Below are 17,348 nucleotides of genomic sequence, written 5' to 3' on the forward strand. Positions count from 1 at the left end.
GTAATTTTAAAAGAAAAAACAAAGAAAAAAAAAATCAAGAGACTCCAGAAATGGAAAGGAAATAAGATATTCCATCCAGCTGGACCCTTATACAAGTGATCTGAGTTACCACACTTGCCATAAAAAAAATTCCAAGCACAGGAAATGGCACTGATAATTTGACCCATGAGTACCCATTTTTATCACAGCACTACCTTGACTGATCGTTTTACCTCAGTTTTAGTCCCATGAGGGTCACTGGCCTGCTGTAAGAAACCAGTATGTATTTGCTTTTGTTAAACTATATTCCTGTGTTTTTAGCTTCAAAAAGCTAAAATTTAAAGAACCTTCATCTTACTTTTGTTGCAATGTTATGGAAATGTTCTAATATGTTGTAGTAAACAGCCCATGTTTTTTTTTGAAACATTACACCCTCTTTCCCAGTAAGGACCCTTTTCATCCTGATAAATAACACCTCCACCAGCTGTACAGCTGCACTGTGTTATTGCTTTGGGTCTTGTCTCAGTTTAACAATTGTCAATGAAAGCTGCCAGCATCCTGCTCTTTTTTCTGTGATCCCAGAAGAGGTATTTGCACCACAGTGTCTTTTTTTCCTCTTCTCATATCAAGATCTTGCCTAAAGGGTAGCTCTCTCTCTTGTAACAACTGTTTTCACCCAGGCACTGGATGCCTGGATAACTGGCCCAGACTCTCTCTGCTCTCCCTGTTTTTGCAGTAAGCTGAGTGGGAACAGTAAACCTCATGGCAATGTAAGAATTTCTTTTACACAAGTACTTGCCTTCTTCCTTTGTGGCGGATTCTGGGGAGCAGCTCTGGTGCCTTCAGCAGCCCTCTCACTGCAGGGGGACATGGACCCATGTGCTGTCTCTTTGAGCAGCCCTGACTCGTGTCTGCTGAAATACCCTTCGGCAGGAGAGCTGCAGCATCCTGCATCCGAATTCATCGGCTTCCTGTCTGCCAAAGGAGGAGACCCCCGCAAGAGCCCATCCACACGTGGCATAGCGTTCAGTGGGGAGAAGGCATACATTAAATTAAACTCTGTCCGAAAAGCCTGATCAGAGCTTCGTAGCAGCATCTGTGCTTCCCCACTTTTCCCTGGGAAGTTCATCTCTGAAGTAGAGTTTATGGAGGATTGTGGAGCCACATCAGAGGATGCAAAGCTGAGCAGCGACGGCCGTTCCTGGCAGGTGTTTGCACTGGAATCCAGGTACCCACCCTTCAAATCCAGGTCGGATCGGAGGCAGACCTGGGAAATCCGAGAAGGATATAGGAGAGGGTGGGTAGTCAGGAAAAAGGTCAGGCAAGGGTAGGGATAGAAATTTCAGTCAGAAAACCTTCTGCACAATGCCAGCTTCCCGTTTCCCCGTTCCTTTCTGATTAGCCCTTTGGTTCTTTCCTTCACTGTTCTCCTCATTCCACAGGGGAATGACTGAGACTAAACAATGATCAGTTCAGCTGTCCAATACAGGATGCCCCTTCCCCTTCAGCAGTCTTTCTGCAGCAAGAGGATAAAGCTCAACACTATCCCCAGACAGTTAATGAATTAAACTCAGCGTTTTCAATTGCCTCATACATCAGAGGCTTACTGCTCATACAGAGCAGTAGCCAGGAGAGAACAGAACAGACCTGCCGTCCTTCTGCTGTTTTATTAGCCAAGTTCTTGCCTGTCTCAAGTCAACCACTACTAACTTCCTAACAATAAAATACCCAGGACCTCTAAGCCATTTGTTTTCACTTATTGTGAACTTTGGAAATCTCTAACAATAGTACATTCATTTAATTTTTACTGCATTTTCACATTTCACAGTTTCCAACAAAACCACAATGGCATCATCTTTGTGCTGTCAGAGTTTGTGGAGCACTAGGCAATAATACAACAGTATATTCATTTATCTACTTAAAGTGCCAAAAACCCTCCAGGACAGCAGAATAATCATCTCCTTCACCACATTAATATGTCAGGATCTCAAACAATGAGTATAACTGACAAGATTTCATCCTCTTTGCAGGACTACAGCACAGAGGGAAAAACACAGCAGCACCAGGCACCAGCTCTGCCCTCCTGCTGTGGCTGAGAACATTTCCCTTGCTGTATTACAGCTCCAAGTAATCCACCACATCGGAGACGAGCACATATTTTCGACTATGAAACAGTCACTGAGCAAGGTAGCTCATCTCATCTTTTACAGCAGGTCAGGGTAAGCAAAATACTACATTTTACCATCTCCTCAACATTTTCAGTCTGCAAGTGAGTATGTGGTAAGTCAAGGCTGAAGAGAGCAGGTCAGGAGTACCACTGTGTGCTTGTAAGTCAAAACTAGTGGTGAATACTTTTCCTTCCCCAGCAGTCATTTGGCCACTACTCAGTAAATTTCACAGACTACTCATGGGCTGGGCTGAGTCTGAAATTGGTGATAGCAATTCCAGGGTCTTGCCTGCACCTCAGTAGCTGAGACATACTGAGTCTTTGCAATGTCTGATTCCCACAAATTAATCCAATTCCAGTCTTCAATTTTTGTTGTGATAATCCTGAAAACTCTCCTCAGCCTTACTGTGACTGAAGCTCCACCCTTATTCCCAGTGCCTGCACACTCCTCCCTCCCCTCCCACCACGCTCCCGTAACTACCTCAGGTGACATGGACTCGGGCCTATGCGCAGGGGAGCTCTCGGGGGAGGACACGTTCTAGAGGAGGGAAAAGCATCTAGTTATTCATCTACTTCAAAAGTCAAGAGGCAATTACAATGTACAAAAGCACACAGGTTAGCAGTGGGTATTCTAAACAACTGGCTCCAGCCTGGACAGCATCATGGTTGGTTAAGTAGTTTCAAAAGCCTCCTGGAAGCACAGAAAGGACTGGGTTACTGCATCTCATGATGCAACTCAGTACCCAAAACAAAGCACATGAATGTTAAGAAAAGCAACAACTACCTCTATATTTCTGATGCTGTCAGACAGACTTTGCACCATGAAGTATAGAGAAAGACACTTATGGTTTTTAGTCTGAGAACATGGGAGAGAAGAAAAGCCTGGTTTAGCCCAGAAAGTAAACTAAGATTCCCCAAAGACTAAGATGGCCTTTCATAGACATATACTATAAAATAAACATGTCTCTTTCAATCCACTGTGGACCACCTTTCCAGCTCAAGAGAAGAGGTGTGAGCAGCCAGCTTTATGAAATGTTGTCTCATCTGAGCATCTATATCAGGAAAGGCAGTGTGTGCATGTAACAGCACCGTTAAGAGCTCTTCCCAAGCACTTCCCCTTCCATGCTACTGAGCAGATCTAAAATAGAATCAGAGAGGCAGGATTCCCAGATCTATGCTGCTATCAGAGAAATACAGCAGGAGTCACTGTTTTCTGTAAAGTAGAAAACCTCAGAAAACTGAGGAATCTCAGAAATTTCTTAACAAGAAGTTCTGACAAACTCCACAAAAAAAGCAGAAACATCATGCTTTTGGCTGTAGTGGGGCTGTGCCCTTCCTGAATCTCTTACAAATATGGATGGGCCAAGCATCCTCTAAACTGCTTCCACTCTAAAAAGATCACAAAATTGAGTCTGAAAAACCTCAATGTGTAAAACCAAAGAATAGAGTGGAAGATGATGTGAAGTAACACTACCATACTCTGGGTTACTGAAAGCTGTCTGGGGAAAGAGGAGCCAAGGACGCTTTACAGCCTCTGAGAAATGGAATACTTGTACTCTTTGGAAGTGGCAGGATTGAAAACCCCATTGCCACAGAAATCTGAAGTGGGGGAGATGATTAAAGGTCACTCAAAAACCTCAGAAATTAGGAGCTGCTCTGCAGAAATAGAAAAAAAAGGTAAGACTAATGCTACTGGATAGCTACAAAGTGAGGGAAGGCTAGGCTGTAGCAAAGTTTGACATTTCAGAGAACAGATCTGTCCAGAAGTGAAGTAGAAGAGGAAGGCAGCAGTGCTGAGACTGTGATGCTGCTCAGGAATACATACTCAAAAAGTATATGCCAGCTGTGCTGCAAATATTGCTGTTTTGTTTTTAGCACACCCATTCCCGGGCAGATTTACCTCGAACTGTAGTGGAGTATTGCAGCGGCTGGCAGCCAGAGAGGGGATGGGTGAGAACATGATGCCGTAACCATTGCGGGTCTCCTCCTCCCCGGGCAGCGAGGAGCAGGGCGTGGCCAGCTGCGGGCTCGCTGCGCCGGGGACCGAAGGGACAGGAGGCGGGGGAGTGACAGGAGACAGCGGCCGCAGCAGCTTCTTCACGTTCTGCTCCATCAAGTAGCGAGACTTCCATTTCTTCAGGGGACTCAGCAAGTCTGAAACACAAACTGAGCTGAGGACACGGCTGACCCGCTGACCATGAGCACATCACGTGCTGTCCTCTTCCCCCCACTCCCAGCCCAAATGAAGCCCAGGAGTCTTCAATGCAGCTACAAAAAACTCCTAAAAATGCAGTACCTCTTGAGTTACTTCTACATCAATGTCTAGATACTGGTAACAGAACAATACATCATCAGGAACATGCAGTGAACAAGGAAAGCAAGTATTTCAACTAGAAGCAAGCACAAGAGGGAGCTAGGGGAAAGGAAGACAGGAAAGGTTAAAAAGGGGAGAGGAGTCAGAGGACATGTCATTGTGATTCTTACAAACAAATCAGAGACAGCTCAGTTATCATTACCTGAACCTAGTAGTTCCCTATAGGCTACATCAATACAGCCCAAGCATATTTCCACTTCCATCAAGGATTAAAGACTTTCCCTCAGGCCTACCTCTCTTCAAAATAATAACATTTTTTGATGCTTAGTTTAAAAAAAAAAAAAAAACAAAACCAAATCACCAGTATGTTCTACAGGTTAGGTCTTGCTCGAGAGGTACATTTATTGGTTCTGGCATTCTGTTCATCTCACCTTTCAATAATCAAATTTGTATTATCTGTGTGATGTCTAGTTTCTTGTCTGTCATGCTTGATCTGATCTGATCATCCTGATCCCTGACTGGGCTGATCTGCACTCTCTTTCTCTGTAAATTCAGACACAATATTTAACCATTCTGCTGCTTTACTCACAGATTTTAGCTTCTCCATCCTTGAGACTTACTTAGTCATTTGTTTATTGCACACATGCCTGTAAGACTTTGCTACATCTTCCTACAGTCAGCAAGTATTTAGCTGACCTTCTAACAGCACCTTACTGAAAAGAGATGATCCTGGGTTCTCTTCCCTCTAACCCCTCCCTTCCACTGTACAAGACATCCCAGAGCACTGAGATTGATAATGCAATATTAAGTGATTATCTTTTGACAGGAAAATACTGAGAAACTTTACAGATGCTCAAACTGGAATGGGTCTGCAGAAAGTTGAATGAACAGCAAAGCAACATTCTCACCTACCCATAAGCTGTGCCATCAGGCAGCAGGACACATTAAGATGTCACAATACAGCTGCCTTTGGTATTCAGCACTTTCCCCAGTCTGACTCCAGTGCCCATGCTGCCCTGATGGTGCTGAGCACTTACCTGTGTCATCTTTGCAGATGCTGGAGGAGCTGCTGTTCTCATTGCTTTGGTATAGACACTGGGTTCTGTTCTCTTGCGGAGCTGGTGAGGTCTGAGTCATCCCCTCTTCCAGGGCTTGTTTGATCCAGCGCTGAAACAGAACGAGACTGCATAAACGTGAAACTCCTCGGGTACTTCCTCTGCCATCCTGCAGGATGCACTCCAACCCCTACACTAGTGTGGAGCAGGGCAGGCTGCTCAGAAGCCTGGTGTTACCTCGCGGGCGCTGGGTGCACTCGGGTGTGTTCTAACAGCAGTTAGAACACGGCTGTCAGCACTGAGCCCGCCACCTACTGTGGTGGGGCTGTGCCCCTCCTGACACGGGTTCTGGGAGCAGCAATCATCAGCAGTAACAGAGATAATTAAAGAGCAAATTATAAATATAAAAATGCAAGATGGTGGCACCTAAAACTATTAAAACGATAGTCATTTAAAAGAAAAGGGACACAAATATAATGAACTATGTACAACCACTGATTTTTGCAAAAAAGCTGTTTCCTGCCAAGGAGAACAAATTTGAGCAAGAAAAAAAATCTGATTAAAATGCAAGCAGCAATTTTCAAGGAGGGTAAACCAAGAAAAGAATAATAAAAGCAAATCTTTTCTTCAGCTACTAATAGAAAAGGTAAGTCACAGTAGTCTTCTGAACATGGACAATTAAGAATGTTTCACATCTCACACAAGCGAACATGAACTGAAGCCTCAGCAAATCATCTGCTGCAGTGGGTGTGCTAGCCCTGTATCTTGATACAGACTGACTCCTGATGGCAGGCAGGAATCTTTGCTCATTCTACTGTAAAGGTAACTGCCACAACATAAGGGAAAACACTCAGGTGATCCAGTGAAATGACAGCAAACTGCAGAAAAAAAGCAAAAAGCAATTTTCATTTGTGTAGTTTACCCAGGGGACTCATTGTACCAGACTCCTCTTGTCCTAGAGAGGTTTAAAATTGTACTTTTACCTTTCAGGAATCCACAGTTCATCTGCATGCCAGCAATGTGTATCCTATTAGAGACACACACGTGTCTTATGATTCCTCAAAGCTATCGTGAAAGTACATCACAAACTCAGTAGCCACAATCCTCAAAGTGAAAACTTCAATGCGAGGATGAAGAGCAGGTGACAGGATCTATTTTGATGGCCTTCACTACTGTACAGCAGACGTTTCTTCTCTGTTCAAATGTAACTCAAGGGTTTCCACTGTGGCTGCCAGCAAAAGGGAGAAGTGGCAGCCAGTCTGGAGCACCTCTACCTCAAACGTGGCATCTGATCTGACAGCCAAGTCACTGCACAGGGTGTGATTAACGTGAGAGCAGGTTACGGTTCAGTTTCCTTGCGAGGTTCAGACACTGCCATGCTTTGGATGCAAACTGACATCATCAGCTGAGTTTTTTGGCACAGTTCTCAGTAGTTTAAGGATGAGGCCTGCTGACAATCCAAGAAAATATGTGATCTATTTCAACAGCCTTTATAAATCAACCTCCTTGGCTGAGTAGTCAAAAGTAGACAAGACACAGATCAGGTCTTGAGAGAGTGTATCATCAAGTTCTGGACCATTTCTAGACCTCAGCTGGCTGAAAAGAAGTTGTTCCCTGTGAGTTTTCTAAACATTCCTGAACATAAGAAGCAGATTTCTATGTCCAGACTGTTAAATCATAAAACCACCAAATGCTAAAAATAATTTTCCAAGAAAAAGCCAGGGATCTCCCACAAAATGGATGAAACCTCTCACTGGAACAGTTAACAATTACTTACATTCAAAAAGTAGAAATCTAACAAATTCTTTCTGCCACAGCTGTTCTGGAAACAGCAACTTTCAATACTTTATTAACTATTTAATGGAATAGGTACTGTATTTAAGTTTTCAGATTATGAAACAAGAATGCTAGATGACACCATTAATAGTTTCCCTCCTAAATTGGGAAATGGATAGGGGAAGACACGACACAGCTTAGCAGACTCTAGAGCAACCACATCTACAATTACAGGCTACAAAGTGAATGGGTTGTTCTAACAAACATACAAAATCATGAACTGAACATGAGTTTAAATCAACCTGTCAAAGAAAACTCAGTGACACTGGGATGCACAACATGGGTGCAGGTCAGAAGACACAAAGCAACTTTTCTGCTTTGAAAATGTCCCAGCTGCAACAAAACACCCAGTTTTGGACACAACTTCAAAGAAGGTGTGGACTAAACAGAAGTCATCAATGGTGAGACTAGTCCACTCCCTGTCCAGCAGTGAGAATTACCATTGGACTAGAAAAGAGTCAAATGCAGCAACAGATTGGAAGACTTGTTCCATGACAATAGTTTTCCCTCAATTTTGAGCTTGCTGGCCAGTTGTAGGCAACTGCACTGAGCACAGAAGTCCAAATAACTCTGCCAGCTTTGCTCTGGATGCATCTCTCCTCCCTGGGGCTCAGACAATGTTAAGGTTCAAAAGAAGCTCAAACCTTGCAGTTCTCAGCTTAAAGATGCATGAGGAGGTTGCCCAGGCACACAGAAACAGACAAAGTGTAGTCATACATCTATATACGAACCATGGAGAGCTTTACCTATGAAGGAAATACTGAAGAGATTGTTAGGGCATGACAACAAATTGGCTGAAGGTGGAAAACAGTAAAGTCCAAAGATTCTCTCTGGAAAAATACCCTCAAACAAAGGAAGGCAAAGAAACCAGGACATGGTACCTGAAAGCCACCAAGACAGGGAGAGCAGAAAAGATTTCTGTATAATTGTTCTCAGGTAATCACACAGGAACTGGAAAGTCTCTGAGCAAAACCAGCAGGCAACAGGGAAGATGGATTCCAATACGAATCTGACTGAGTGAACTACCCTGCCTTTCCCTGCAGATGGGTAAATACTGGCATTTACTGGTCATCTCTGGAGGAACTAAATCCTTAGCTGGGCCTGGTTCAGGCTTCCTGCGTAGCCTCAAGTATGTGCTGTAGATAGGCAGTCTGTGTTGCCTAACAAAGAGCTGTGGACTTGTTCTTGTGAACAGGCAAACTCAAAGCTTTTAAACCACAAAGGCTCTCCAAAGATAATGGATCTTAGCTGAGGCACTGGATTCTTCTTGAGGCTCACTGCAACACTGTCCTATCCCCACAATGCCAACCATCCTCTGACTGTGAAAGTAGTAACATAAAACTTTCTAAGGGAAGCAATCAACACTCTTTGAATTGAGTATGCTGGATAATAAACAGCCACTGCAGATCTGAAAGTACATGTTTCTTAAAGGGCAGTCGTACAACAGTTCTACCACGGCAAAAGGCAAGGATGAAAACTGAACTCTGGCAAGGAGGTCATCAGTCATAGCCTGGACACTGCATCAACACATTAGCTCAGTGGGAATACACGGAAATAATCTCCAAAAGGACACAACAACTTTACAAGAGGGCCAGTAAGATGAGCACACATCGTGTAAAGGCAAGACACAAGCAAACATACCTTCTTACAGGAGCTGTAAATGCCATCCAACAGAAAGGGCCTTCGACGTCTCTCAGGGTTGAAAGGTGAACCAAAGCGAATGTAGTGTTTAGGTGTGGTACAAATCAGTGGGGAGTGCACAAGACCTGGCAACATATTTAGGGTAGTTGCCAAAACTGTTGGGTCTGTGGTAATGCGCAGAGGACACTCAATTGGACACTCCTGCTTTTCTGCTTTGTCGTTCAGCCATTCGGTAACCAGGTACTGAGGGAGGAAACACGTGTCAGCGCAACCAGCACAGGTGAAGAAGAAGGGCAACATGGCACAGCGGTGTACGGGAAGCAATGTTCAGGTCAGCCCACACGCTAAAACCCCCCTCCTTCTGAACAGGAAGGACTTCCTGTGTCAAACCCAATTCTCACCTGTTGGAGACACAACCCAATGTCACAGAAGCAGCTCGATTTTATGCTCCATTCATCTTATTAGATGATTCTCCAAAAACATCACCTGTTCAAAACTAGTTTCTAGACACAAACAGCTAATTTATGCCCAGTATGTGGCAGCTGCCTGTTAGCATCTGCAATTTTTCCTCCTTTCCAACTTTATCCTAGCTTGTACATGACAGTTGCAGTCATATTCCTTCTTGGTCTTCAATTCTAAGCTGAAAGTAAACCTCTTTGCTGCACCCTAAATAAATACCTGCCATCCCCGCCATCCCAACCTTGAGCACTTGGTCATATTTACCTTTTTTGTTTTGGGGTACTTTACTGCAGCTTTAGACTGGGATCCTGTAGCCAGGATAGCAGTTGGGTCAGATCCTGTCAACTGTCTGCCTTCTCCTGGCCCTTCCACATTGCTGACATCTGTTATGGTTACCAAGCTGGCAGTGTTTCCTTCCTCTGGGACAGCCTGTGTGAGTTCAGCTTGCTGGGAACTGGCTTGTTTCTGCCTTCTCAGTCTTTGTGCTGAACTGGTCCGGTATCGAGAGAAGCGACTTTTTGGTCGGGGCCTGGAGGGTTTTGCTGGAGCTGGCTTAGTCACTGTTTTTTCGGGGACAGCATCCTACAAAATAAACTGTCATTAGTCTGAGCACCTCTAAGAGTATTCCTTTTCTCTGCATACAGGATCAAGAATTGAGATTTATTTATTGACACTACCTGACTCTCAAAATCTTGTTGGACTCTGTGCTGGTTCATAAGATGGCCTTGGGGACCCTTCAACACTGGCACATTATCGTTTTGTCTTCTGCATTCTTAAAGGACAGAACATGGGTCTTTAGGAAGAAAGCAGCATTAGGAAACTTGCTGCTTGTCTCAAGATAACTGCTCTTATTCCTGACCTGAGCTGACATGGAGCACTCCAGGCAAGTGTCTGAACCCTGCCATAAAATGGGAACACATGCATCCAAAACAGACTGGGTAAAAAAAAAAAAATCCAAACAAAAAGAAAATAACTTTCCATCACTGCACTTACACATCCAACTTAAGCTCACACCAGCACAAAAGGGGTTCACTTGGAGAAGGAGCTGGGCTTGTTCTGCCCAGAGAGGACTGAGGGGGATGTAACAGCAGTTTTCCTACAAACAGCCTGAAGCCACTAAGAAGATGCAGTGGTGCATCAATGGACATACACTGAAATGAGAGGTTCAGACTGGATACATGGCAAATTTTTTTCAGCCTAACAATCATGGAAGAGGTGCAATCTCCAACCCTGGAGGTTTTCAAGAGAAGACTGGGTAAAACACTGGCCAGCCTGGTCTAGCTTCAGAGCTATCCCTACCTAACTCAGAAAGGGCTAGAAAGCTCAAAAAGCTCCTCCCCACCTGAATGATCCTATGATCAGAAATGCTGCACCTGAGCCTCATACAAGATAGCAAACAATTCCATCTTCATCTTACCGCTACTTGTGAGGACCGTCGTGTGTTCACCCCAGTACTGCTGGTACTGTTAGAAACAGGAGCAGGAGGAGGAGGAGGAGGAGGAGGAGGAGGAGGTGGAGGAGCACTCAGTGCTGCACTTCCATCTTCAGTTTCAGGAGTCTCTGTTTTTACTTCTTCCAGCTCAGGAGCTTCAGAATTGACGCTGATTTCAGCATCAGTGCTGTTACGGTCTGATGGTTGCTCTCGTCGCCTCTTTCTCTTTTCTAAGTTCTCAAACATGTGCATGATGGCTTCTACCTTCCTGTCTTCCCGGGACTACAACACAAGGGGAAATTGAAGTAAGCATGGTGAATTATGCACATAAACAAGGCAAGAACAGATATGGGAAGCAGCACAAAGAGAACAACTGCCAAATAGCAATGACAAAAACCAGACAGAGGACAGAGAGAAGCAGTTCTTATCGGTTATTTGCATTTTTCAATATGGCAAATTTCCCAGAATAACAACATAATCATGTGTTTGTAGCGCAAGTAGAAGAACTTGACTTGTTCTTAAATAGGACCACTTAGATACTACTGAATTATATTAATAAAACAGCCACAAGGAAATGCATAATTTTGAAGAATTAAAAACCGTAAGAAAACGTAAGTAGAGTGGAGAGATGACTTGGAAACAAATAGAGCTATTTGCTAATGACCAACCAAACAGAAGCCAGGGGCAATAGATGCACATGATTAAGTAATTTGCAGCAAGTGTAATACACCACACAAACTGATTAAAATATTCCAGATTCATTCTCTTCCCAGCAAGAATGTCAGAAGATAACCCAGCTCAAAAATAAAAGCTCTGGTCTAAGCAGCTTACATAGTGGCTAAAAAAAACCAGAACATGAGAGAATAGAGAGGCAAAACAAGACAATTTATTAGGTAAACACAAAGGACAGGAAATCTTATCACCTGGCTGTGTCAAGAATAATTGGTACCTATGCATATAAAAAGTCCAGTACAATAATATTGCAGTGACTGGCAAGAATCAAGTGGGTTTTAAGAAGTGGGGTCAAGTGTCTTCTGAGATTTATCATGAAGAAAGTATCTTGGAGCCCATGCCTGGCCTTTACAGTTTTCTATTAAAAAATGCTACACACACACATACACACACACACAAAGAGAGACTGGGGAAACTACAGAGATGGGTATTTACCTGATGCCAAGTATAGAAAACTGAATCGCATTAAAGCAGATTAACTGGTGCAACCTATAGGAACAGGGCTTTCAGGCTGACAGGAAACTAACACTTCACTTAGGCTTACTGAACTATTCTGTCCCAAAAAGAGATCAGCCTCCCTGCATTAAAATGAAATCTTCCCTCCAAAGCTTTAAGGCCAATCTGATGGATGACTGCTCTCATTCAAATTTCAGTGGAAACTGACTGCTTTATCTCATCTGTTCTAAAAAAAATCCATCAGTTAATCCAAGCATCTCTCCACTGGATGGCCCTTGGCTCTCCAGGTTGCTGCACTATCTTAACATTTAAAGCATTCTCAGGAAATTTACACTTGGCAGATTCGTATCCCTGATTAGAGGAAGACAGGTGATTGTGATATTGATGAGCAAAGAAAAACAGGGAATTCCTAGCTTCAATACATTTGTTGTCTGGTAAAAGGATGGGAACAATTTTTCTGTTTTTCTTCCTTGGGTTTCTCGTTGGTTGGTTGTTTTATTTGTGTATTTGCATTTTTTAAAAATTTTTCTCTTGTTTATTTAAATTAATGAATTAAGAGCCAGAACGGCTCCATTCACATGCATAAAACATTCTAATCCAGGCAGCAATCCCAGGAGCCTATAAGCAACACAAGAAAAAAACCACCAGCTCTAGTCAGTAAAGATGAAGGCTAAAAAAGGACTGTATTATCAAAGATTCCAGAGCACTAAGATATATTTTGATCAAGACTGCTTAAGATGACAATAATTTGGAAACACAGAGATTACCTGGTGGTCTACCCCCTCTTACTGACTTCTGCAACTGGATCACACTCTTTTCCCCACATGGCAACATGTTTATGAAATCATACACTGAAGAGACACCTGTTTACAAATCTAACCCAGCAAAAATGATCAAGTTTTAAGAAAAATCAGGTTCTGGTTCATGGTATGATTGAATTGAAGATATCTCTGCTCACTGAGGAGGGGTAGGACTAGGTGACCTTTGATAGTCCCTTCCAACTCAAACTATGCTATGGTTCTATATAGTGCCATAAATTCTTGTACTGGCAATAAGGAAGGGCAGCAGGAACATAAAAAAGGTCCAATTACCTTTTAGGAAACTGGTACTGATGGTTTTGCTAAAGGTGTGGTTTAGACTATAGAACAGACCTGAAAGTAACAGTTAAACCTTTCAATGAGGAAACAAATCTATAGTGTATCTCCTAATCTGCAGCACCCCAGCATAAATCCTGTGACTTGAAGTCAACCCAATCTGTGTGGTTTTTTACTCCCCCAACCCTTTTTTTTTTTTTTTGCCATTGCTAATCAAATTACTGAAGATCACTAACAGATGAAACTTGTGTTCAAAGAAATGAAATATCCAACTGGACCTGTTGGTCACTGCATGAAGCAAGTCCTAAAGAGGGTGATACCCAGACAGAAAGAGCTACTTGCCCGTCTGCTGTGGACCAAGGCTCCCTGTTCATCCACAGGCTCCTCCTTCTCCCCTTCTTGTTTCTCCTCCTTCTCTGGCACCTGAGATAGAAACCCAGATTAAGTAATCCAGTACTGTTTCAAAGTACCAAGATTTCTATGGTAATTTAAGGCACTAAAAAAAGGTTTAAAAAAAGGCTTCCTGCAGCTTCTGTTCTGAAGATTCCAATGCTATTGGATCAGAATCCTGCAGCACTGAATGCTAACATATGTAACAAGGGGGCAAAGATTTTACCTCATTGTCACTGACTGCTGCAGGTCCCTCAGGAACTTCCTCAGTTTGCTGACTGCTGTTCTCATCCGATGCAATGCTCTGCTGTTCCATTTCTAGCTCCTTTCTCCGGGCCTTTCTCCGGCGAGTTTCTGCCCCAATCAGTGTGCCTAAAACAGGTGGAGGTAGGTGTTCTGCAGCATTTGGGCTACGTTTCTGCACAGGGCAATTCCGGTTCCCCTTGTGACACGCACAGTCCACTTTATAATTGCTGCTCCAAAACACAAACATAATTCGTGTCACTCTTCACTTCTCAACCCCTGCACAGAGACATTCAATACATCTCCTACTAAACATCTCACCACGTGCCAAAGCAAGGACAGCAGGCTACCTTATGGCCTCTATTGTAGAATATGCCAGCAGAACTGGACAGAATAGCCGGGAAATGCAATTCAGTAGAAAACGGAGCAATATGTAGAATGCGAGGAAAGGGCTGGAGGAAGATGTCCAGTCCAGGAGGGCAGTGGAGAGCTCCTGGGCGAGGTGAAGGACTCACCAGATGTTGTACTCATAGTCAAAGGCGATGGTAACCTCTGTGTCCTTGGCAATGGTGGCAACAGCATAGATGCACAGGTGGATCATCCCATCAGCAATCACATGGCGAACCTTGTTAAATGAAGTAGAAAGAAGCTGAAGTCTCCATAGGTTGCATTTCCTACTTCCAAGACAGAAGTCTCCTTTTTCAAAGTAGCTCTTATTCTACTCTAAGAATAATTATCCCAAATTCTCCATAGGGGAAAGCCTGCTTCACTGCTCTTGTCTCATACTGTGCTTTTCCACTTACAACTACTACCACCTGCTTACCCTCAGTACCATTGTACCATTATGCAGCCAAAAGAAAGACATAAAAGAAATCTTTCTCTTCCAAAAAAAACACTCCCTCATGTTCCCAAACTGTCTCATATTCCAAGTATAAACCATCAAACAAGCACGAGACACAGAGAATTTACTGCATTTAGTGCATTTTAAGTTAGGGAAAGCACTAAGCTTATGTAAAACATGTATTTGCAATTACAGTGATGATGAAGAGAGAATTTACCTCTGCGTTTGGGGTGCAGGACCGCCTGATGAACCTGGCATCATTACCAAAGGTGCGAGCATCAACGCACATCTCAACGCCATTGAACTTGGAGTAGAACAGCACAAAGGGATATGGCCTGGAGAAGCAACAGAACATCTCAGTCCCAAAATACCCAATTCCCACAGCACTGTTGTTAACAGGTATCCCTCACTTCACTGGAAGCAGAACTTCCATCAGCACTATTGCTCTGGGGGTTATTATTCCAACTATTTAAAAGATCTATTTCAGAGCGTTTGGTCCATAAGCAGAGCATCAAGCTGAGGTGATAGATCTGATTTCCCACTTCTATGGAAGGCACAGCTAACAGGACCCTGTAAGTGAGCACTATCCCATAGAGACACCAGTCTCTCTGTGCCACGATGCTCTCATACCCATCATTTCATAGTACTCTTACTTTTTGAAGAAATGCCCATTGACCTCGAATTGCTGTCGTAACATAACTTTCCCTCGATACTCAATTATGAGGGTATCTAGTGCCAAGTCTCTTGCTGCCCTCAGGATCTTCCGGTGCTTCTGAACCCGAGTCACCCTTCCCAGCTGCAGCTGTAACAAAAACCAGAGCAAAAGAGGAAAATTTGAACCAAAGGTCTCTAACTCATGAAGAATATTTTACCTTCATAAAAAGAAAAAATATTCTAATAGCAACACACAGAAACTCTACCAGGTGAATATGTTGTTTATTTTGTAACTATTTAGTAATTACCAATAACCTTGATAATATTTATCAAAAGCAAACAGTATTTATTCCTTTCCTTCAACAATAGTCTGTCAAATCTATTAGACCGAGTATTTCATTCTTGCAGCTAGGAGGCATAACCAGACCTATCACTTGCTACTAACTGGGAATTGCTTTGCAATTATGGCCACTTTCACAGCCAGAATAATTCAGATCTTCCCTAAATTGTGGGTTGTCACACATTCAGAGGAAAAAAACGCAAGCTTTTCCTTCTGCAGAGGATGGTAAATTCCAGCAAACAGGCCAAAGACTTAAGCTGGCAATTTCCATCTCCATCCAGAAACTTCTCTACATATCTCTGCTCAGCTAGTGCTGTTGATTTTAATTTTTTTTTTAACATGAGGAACGAAATTTTTAATGAAGTAGTGACAGTTCATTAAAACATTTGTTAAAGTCTACAGCTCTATTACAATTGATTTTCACAACGTGTCTTGACAGCATGAAACCACAACATTCTTTAAGTACAGACATTCATATATGACATATTTTATGGAATGATGGAAGGGATATTATAAGCACTAGGGTATAAGAAAGACTTATTCCATAAAAATAAAATACTTTTCTTACTTAACAGATGAAACCTCTCTGTAAGTAAAGATTATGTGAAGATGACTGGCTGCCTCACCACCACTGCTGTGCCTGTTCCTTCCTAAGCATTCTACTCACTGCTCCTAAGGGCCCAGTTTTGATACTTTTCCAGAGTGGATTGAAGCATAAGTGTTCTGACTTCGGTAATAATGACAATCATGTATCTAAATTAGGGGTAAACCACAAAATTTTACTGAAAGCAAGTTCCCAACTTTTCCTGAGAGAACTCTCATTAGAAACAGCTACGGAGCACTCTGCTGAAATGGATAAAAATTAGTTTAGGGGGCTCAGCCTGAATAATGACAGAACACAAGACGTTCTAACCTTGTGTAAATGAAAAGTTAATGTCTTAAGGCAGCACTCAGCACTGGGAACCCAGCAAAACCCTTGTACTGCACACATGAAAATACTGAACCACAGGTCTTCTAAACCCTTTTTTCTGCCGGGGATCTTCTATCTCCTCTGTTTAAAAACCACTCAAGAAAATTACTTTTGTTGTTTCTATAAGACATTATAGTGCAGATCTTGTAAGTAAGATGTATTTGTTGACTTCTCTCACTCAGATTCAGGATAAAGATAGCTTTATAAAAATATTAATTCAAAACCTATTCAGATGGGAGTAATGGTCCAGAGCTCCTCTTGAGATACAATCCAGTGTCACATTTGTCATGCCTATTGGGTTTATCTGTCTTATACCACTCTCTCTGCCAGCAATTGGGAAAACCTGGATATATGTAGTGGAGACTCTGAAGAGCCTTGCAGGGTGTTCATCTCCTCAGATCTTGGGTCCTGATAGAAGCTCACAGAGGATTCCCTAAGTCCACAGAAATGTTATTTTCAGACTAAGAAGCCACACTGTTGGACCTGATTTCTGATCAACAAACCCACGATATGAGCGAGCTGTAGGATGAGACTGTTTACACTACATGGAGTAGTGGCTAAATTACTTTTAGCACTTTGTACTATCCAACTGTGGCAACAAGGAATAAATAAATGGGACTGGATTTCCTAGTGTATGACAGGAGATAAGAAGAAAGTACCTGAAACTATTAGATTAATTAGAACCCAGAGTGTCTCCAGTTGAATAATTCTTTTTCTATACTATCACTGATTTGTTTTTATATCT

The 17,348-nt window shown here is 42.7% G+C and overlaps 1 protein-coding gene across 2 annotated transcripts in view; it reads right to left on the reverse strand.

Annotated features, from left to right (window-relative positions):
• SETD5 (SET domain containing 5) overlaps positions 1-17,348 on the reverse strand; it is a 65,250-nt gene that overhangs the window by 9,952 nt on the left and 37,950 nt on the right. For both annotated transcript variants that reach the window (XM_041459787.1, XM_041459795.1), the window contains 12 exons: positions 15,293-15,441; positions 14,857-14,974; positions 14,314-14,423; positions 13,782-14,028; positions 13,508-13,588; positions 10,869-11,165; positions 9,716-10,033; positions 8,993-9,235; positions 5,498-5,627; positions 4,047-4,300; positions 2,628-2,684; positions 779-1,246 (listed from right to left, as the gene is read on the reverse strand). In XM_041459787.1, the coding sequence (XP_041315721.1) occupies positions 779-1,246; positions 2,628-2,684; positions 4,047-4,300; positions 5,498-5,627; positions 8,993-9,235; positions 9,716-10,033; positions 10,869-11,165; positions 13,508-13,588; positions 13,782-14,028; positions 14,314-14,423; positions 14,857-14,974; positions 15,293-15,441 (2,472 nt within the window). The remainder of the gene's footprint in view (positions 1-778; positions 1,247-2,627; positions 2,685-4,046; positions 4,301-5,497; positions 5,628-8,992; positions 9,236-9,715; positions 10,034-10,868; positions 11,166-13,507; positions 13,589-13,781; positions 14,029-14,313; positions 14,424-14,856; positions 14,975-15,292; positions 15,442-17,348) is intronic.

This window comes from Pyrgilauda ruficollis, unplaced genomic scaffold (genome assembly GCF_017590135.1).
Source record: "Pyrgilauda ruficollis isolate IOZ18807 unplaced genomic scaffold, ASM1759013v1 scaffold10, whole genome shotgun sequence".
Lineage (NCBI taxonomy): Eukaryota > Metazoa > Chordata > Aves > Passeriformes > Passeridae > Pyrgilauda > Pyrgilauda ruficollis.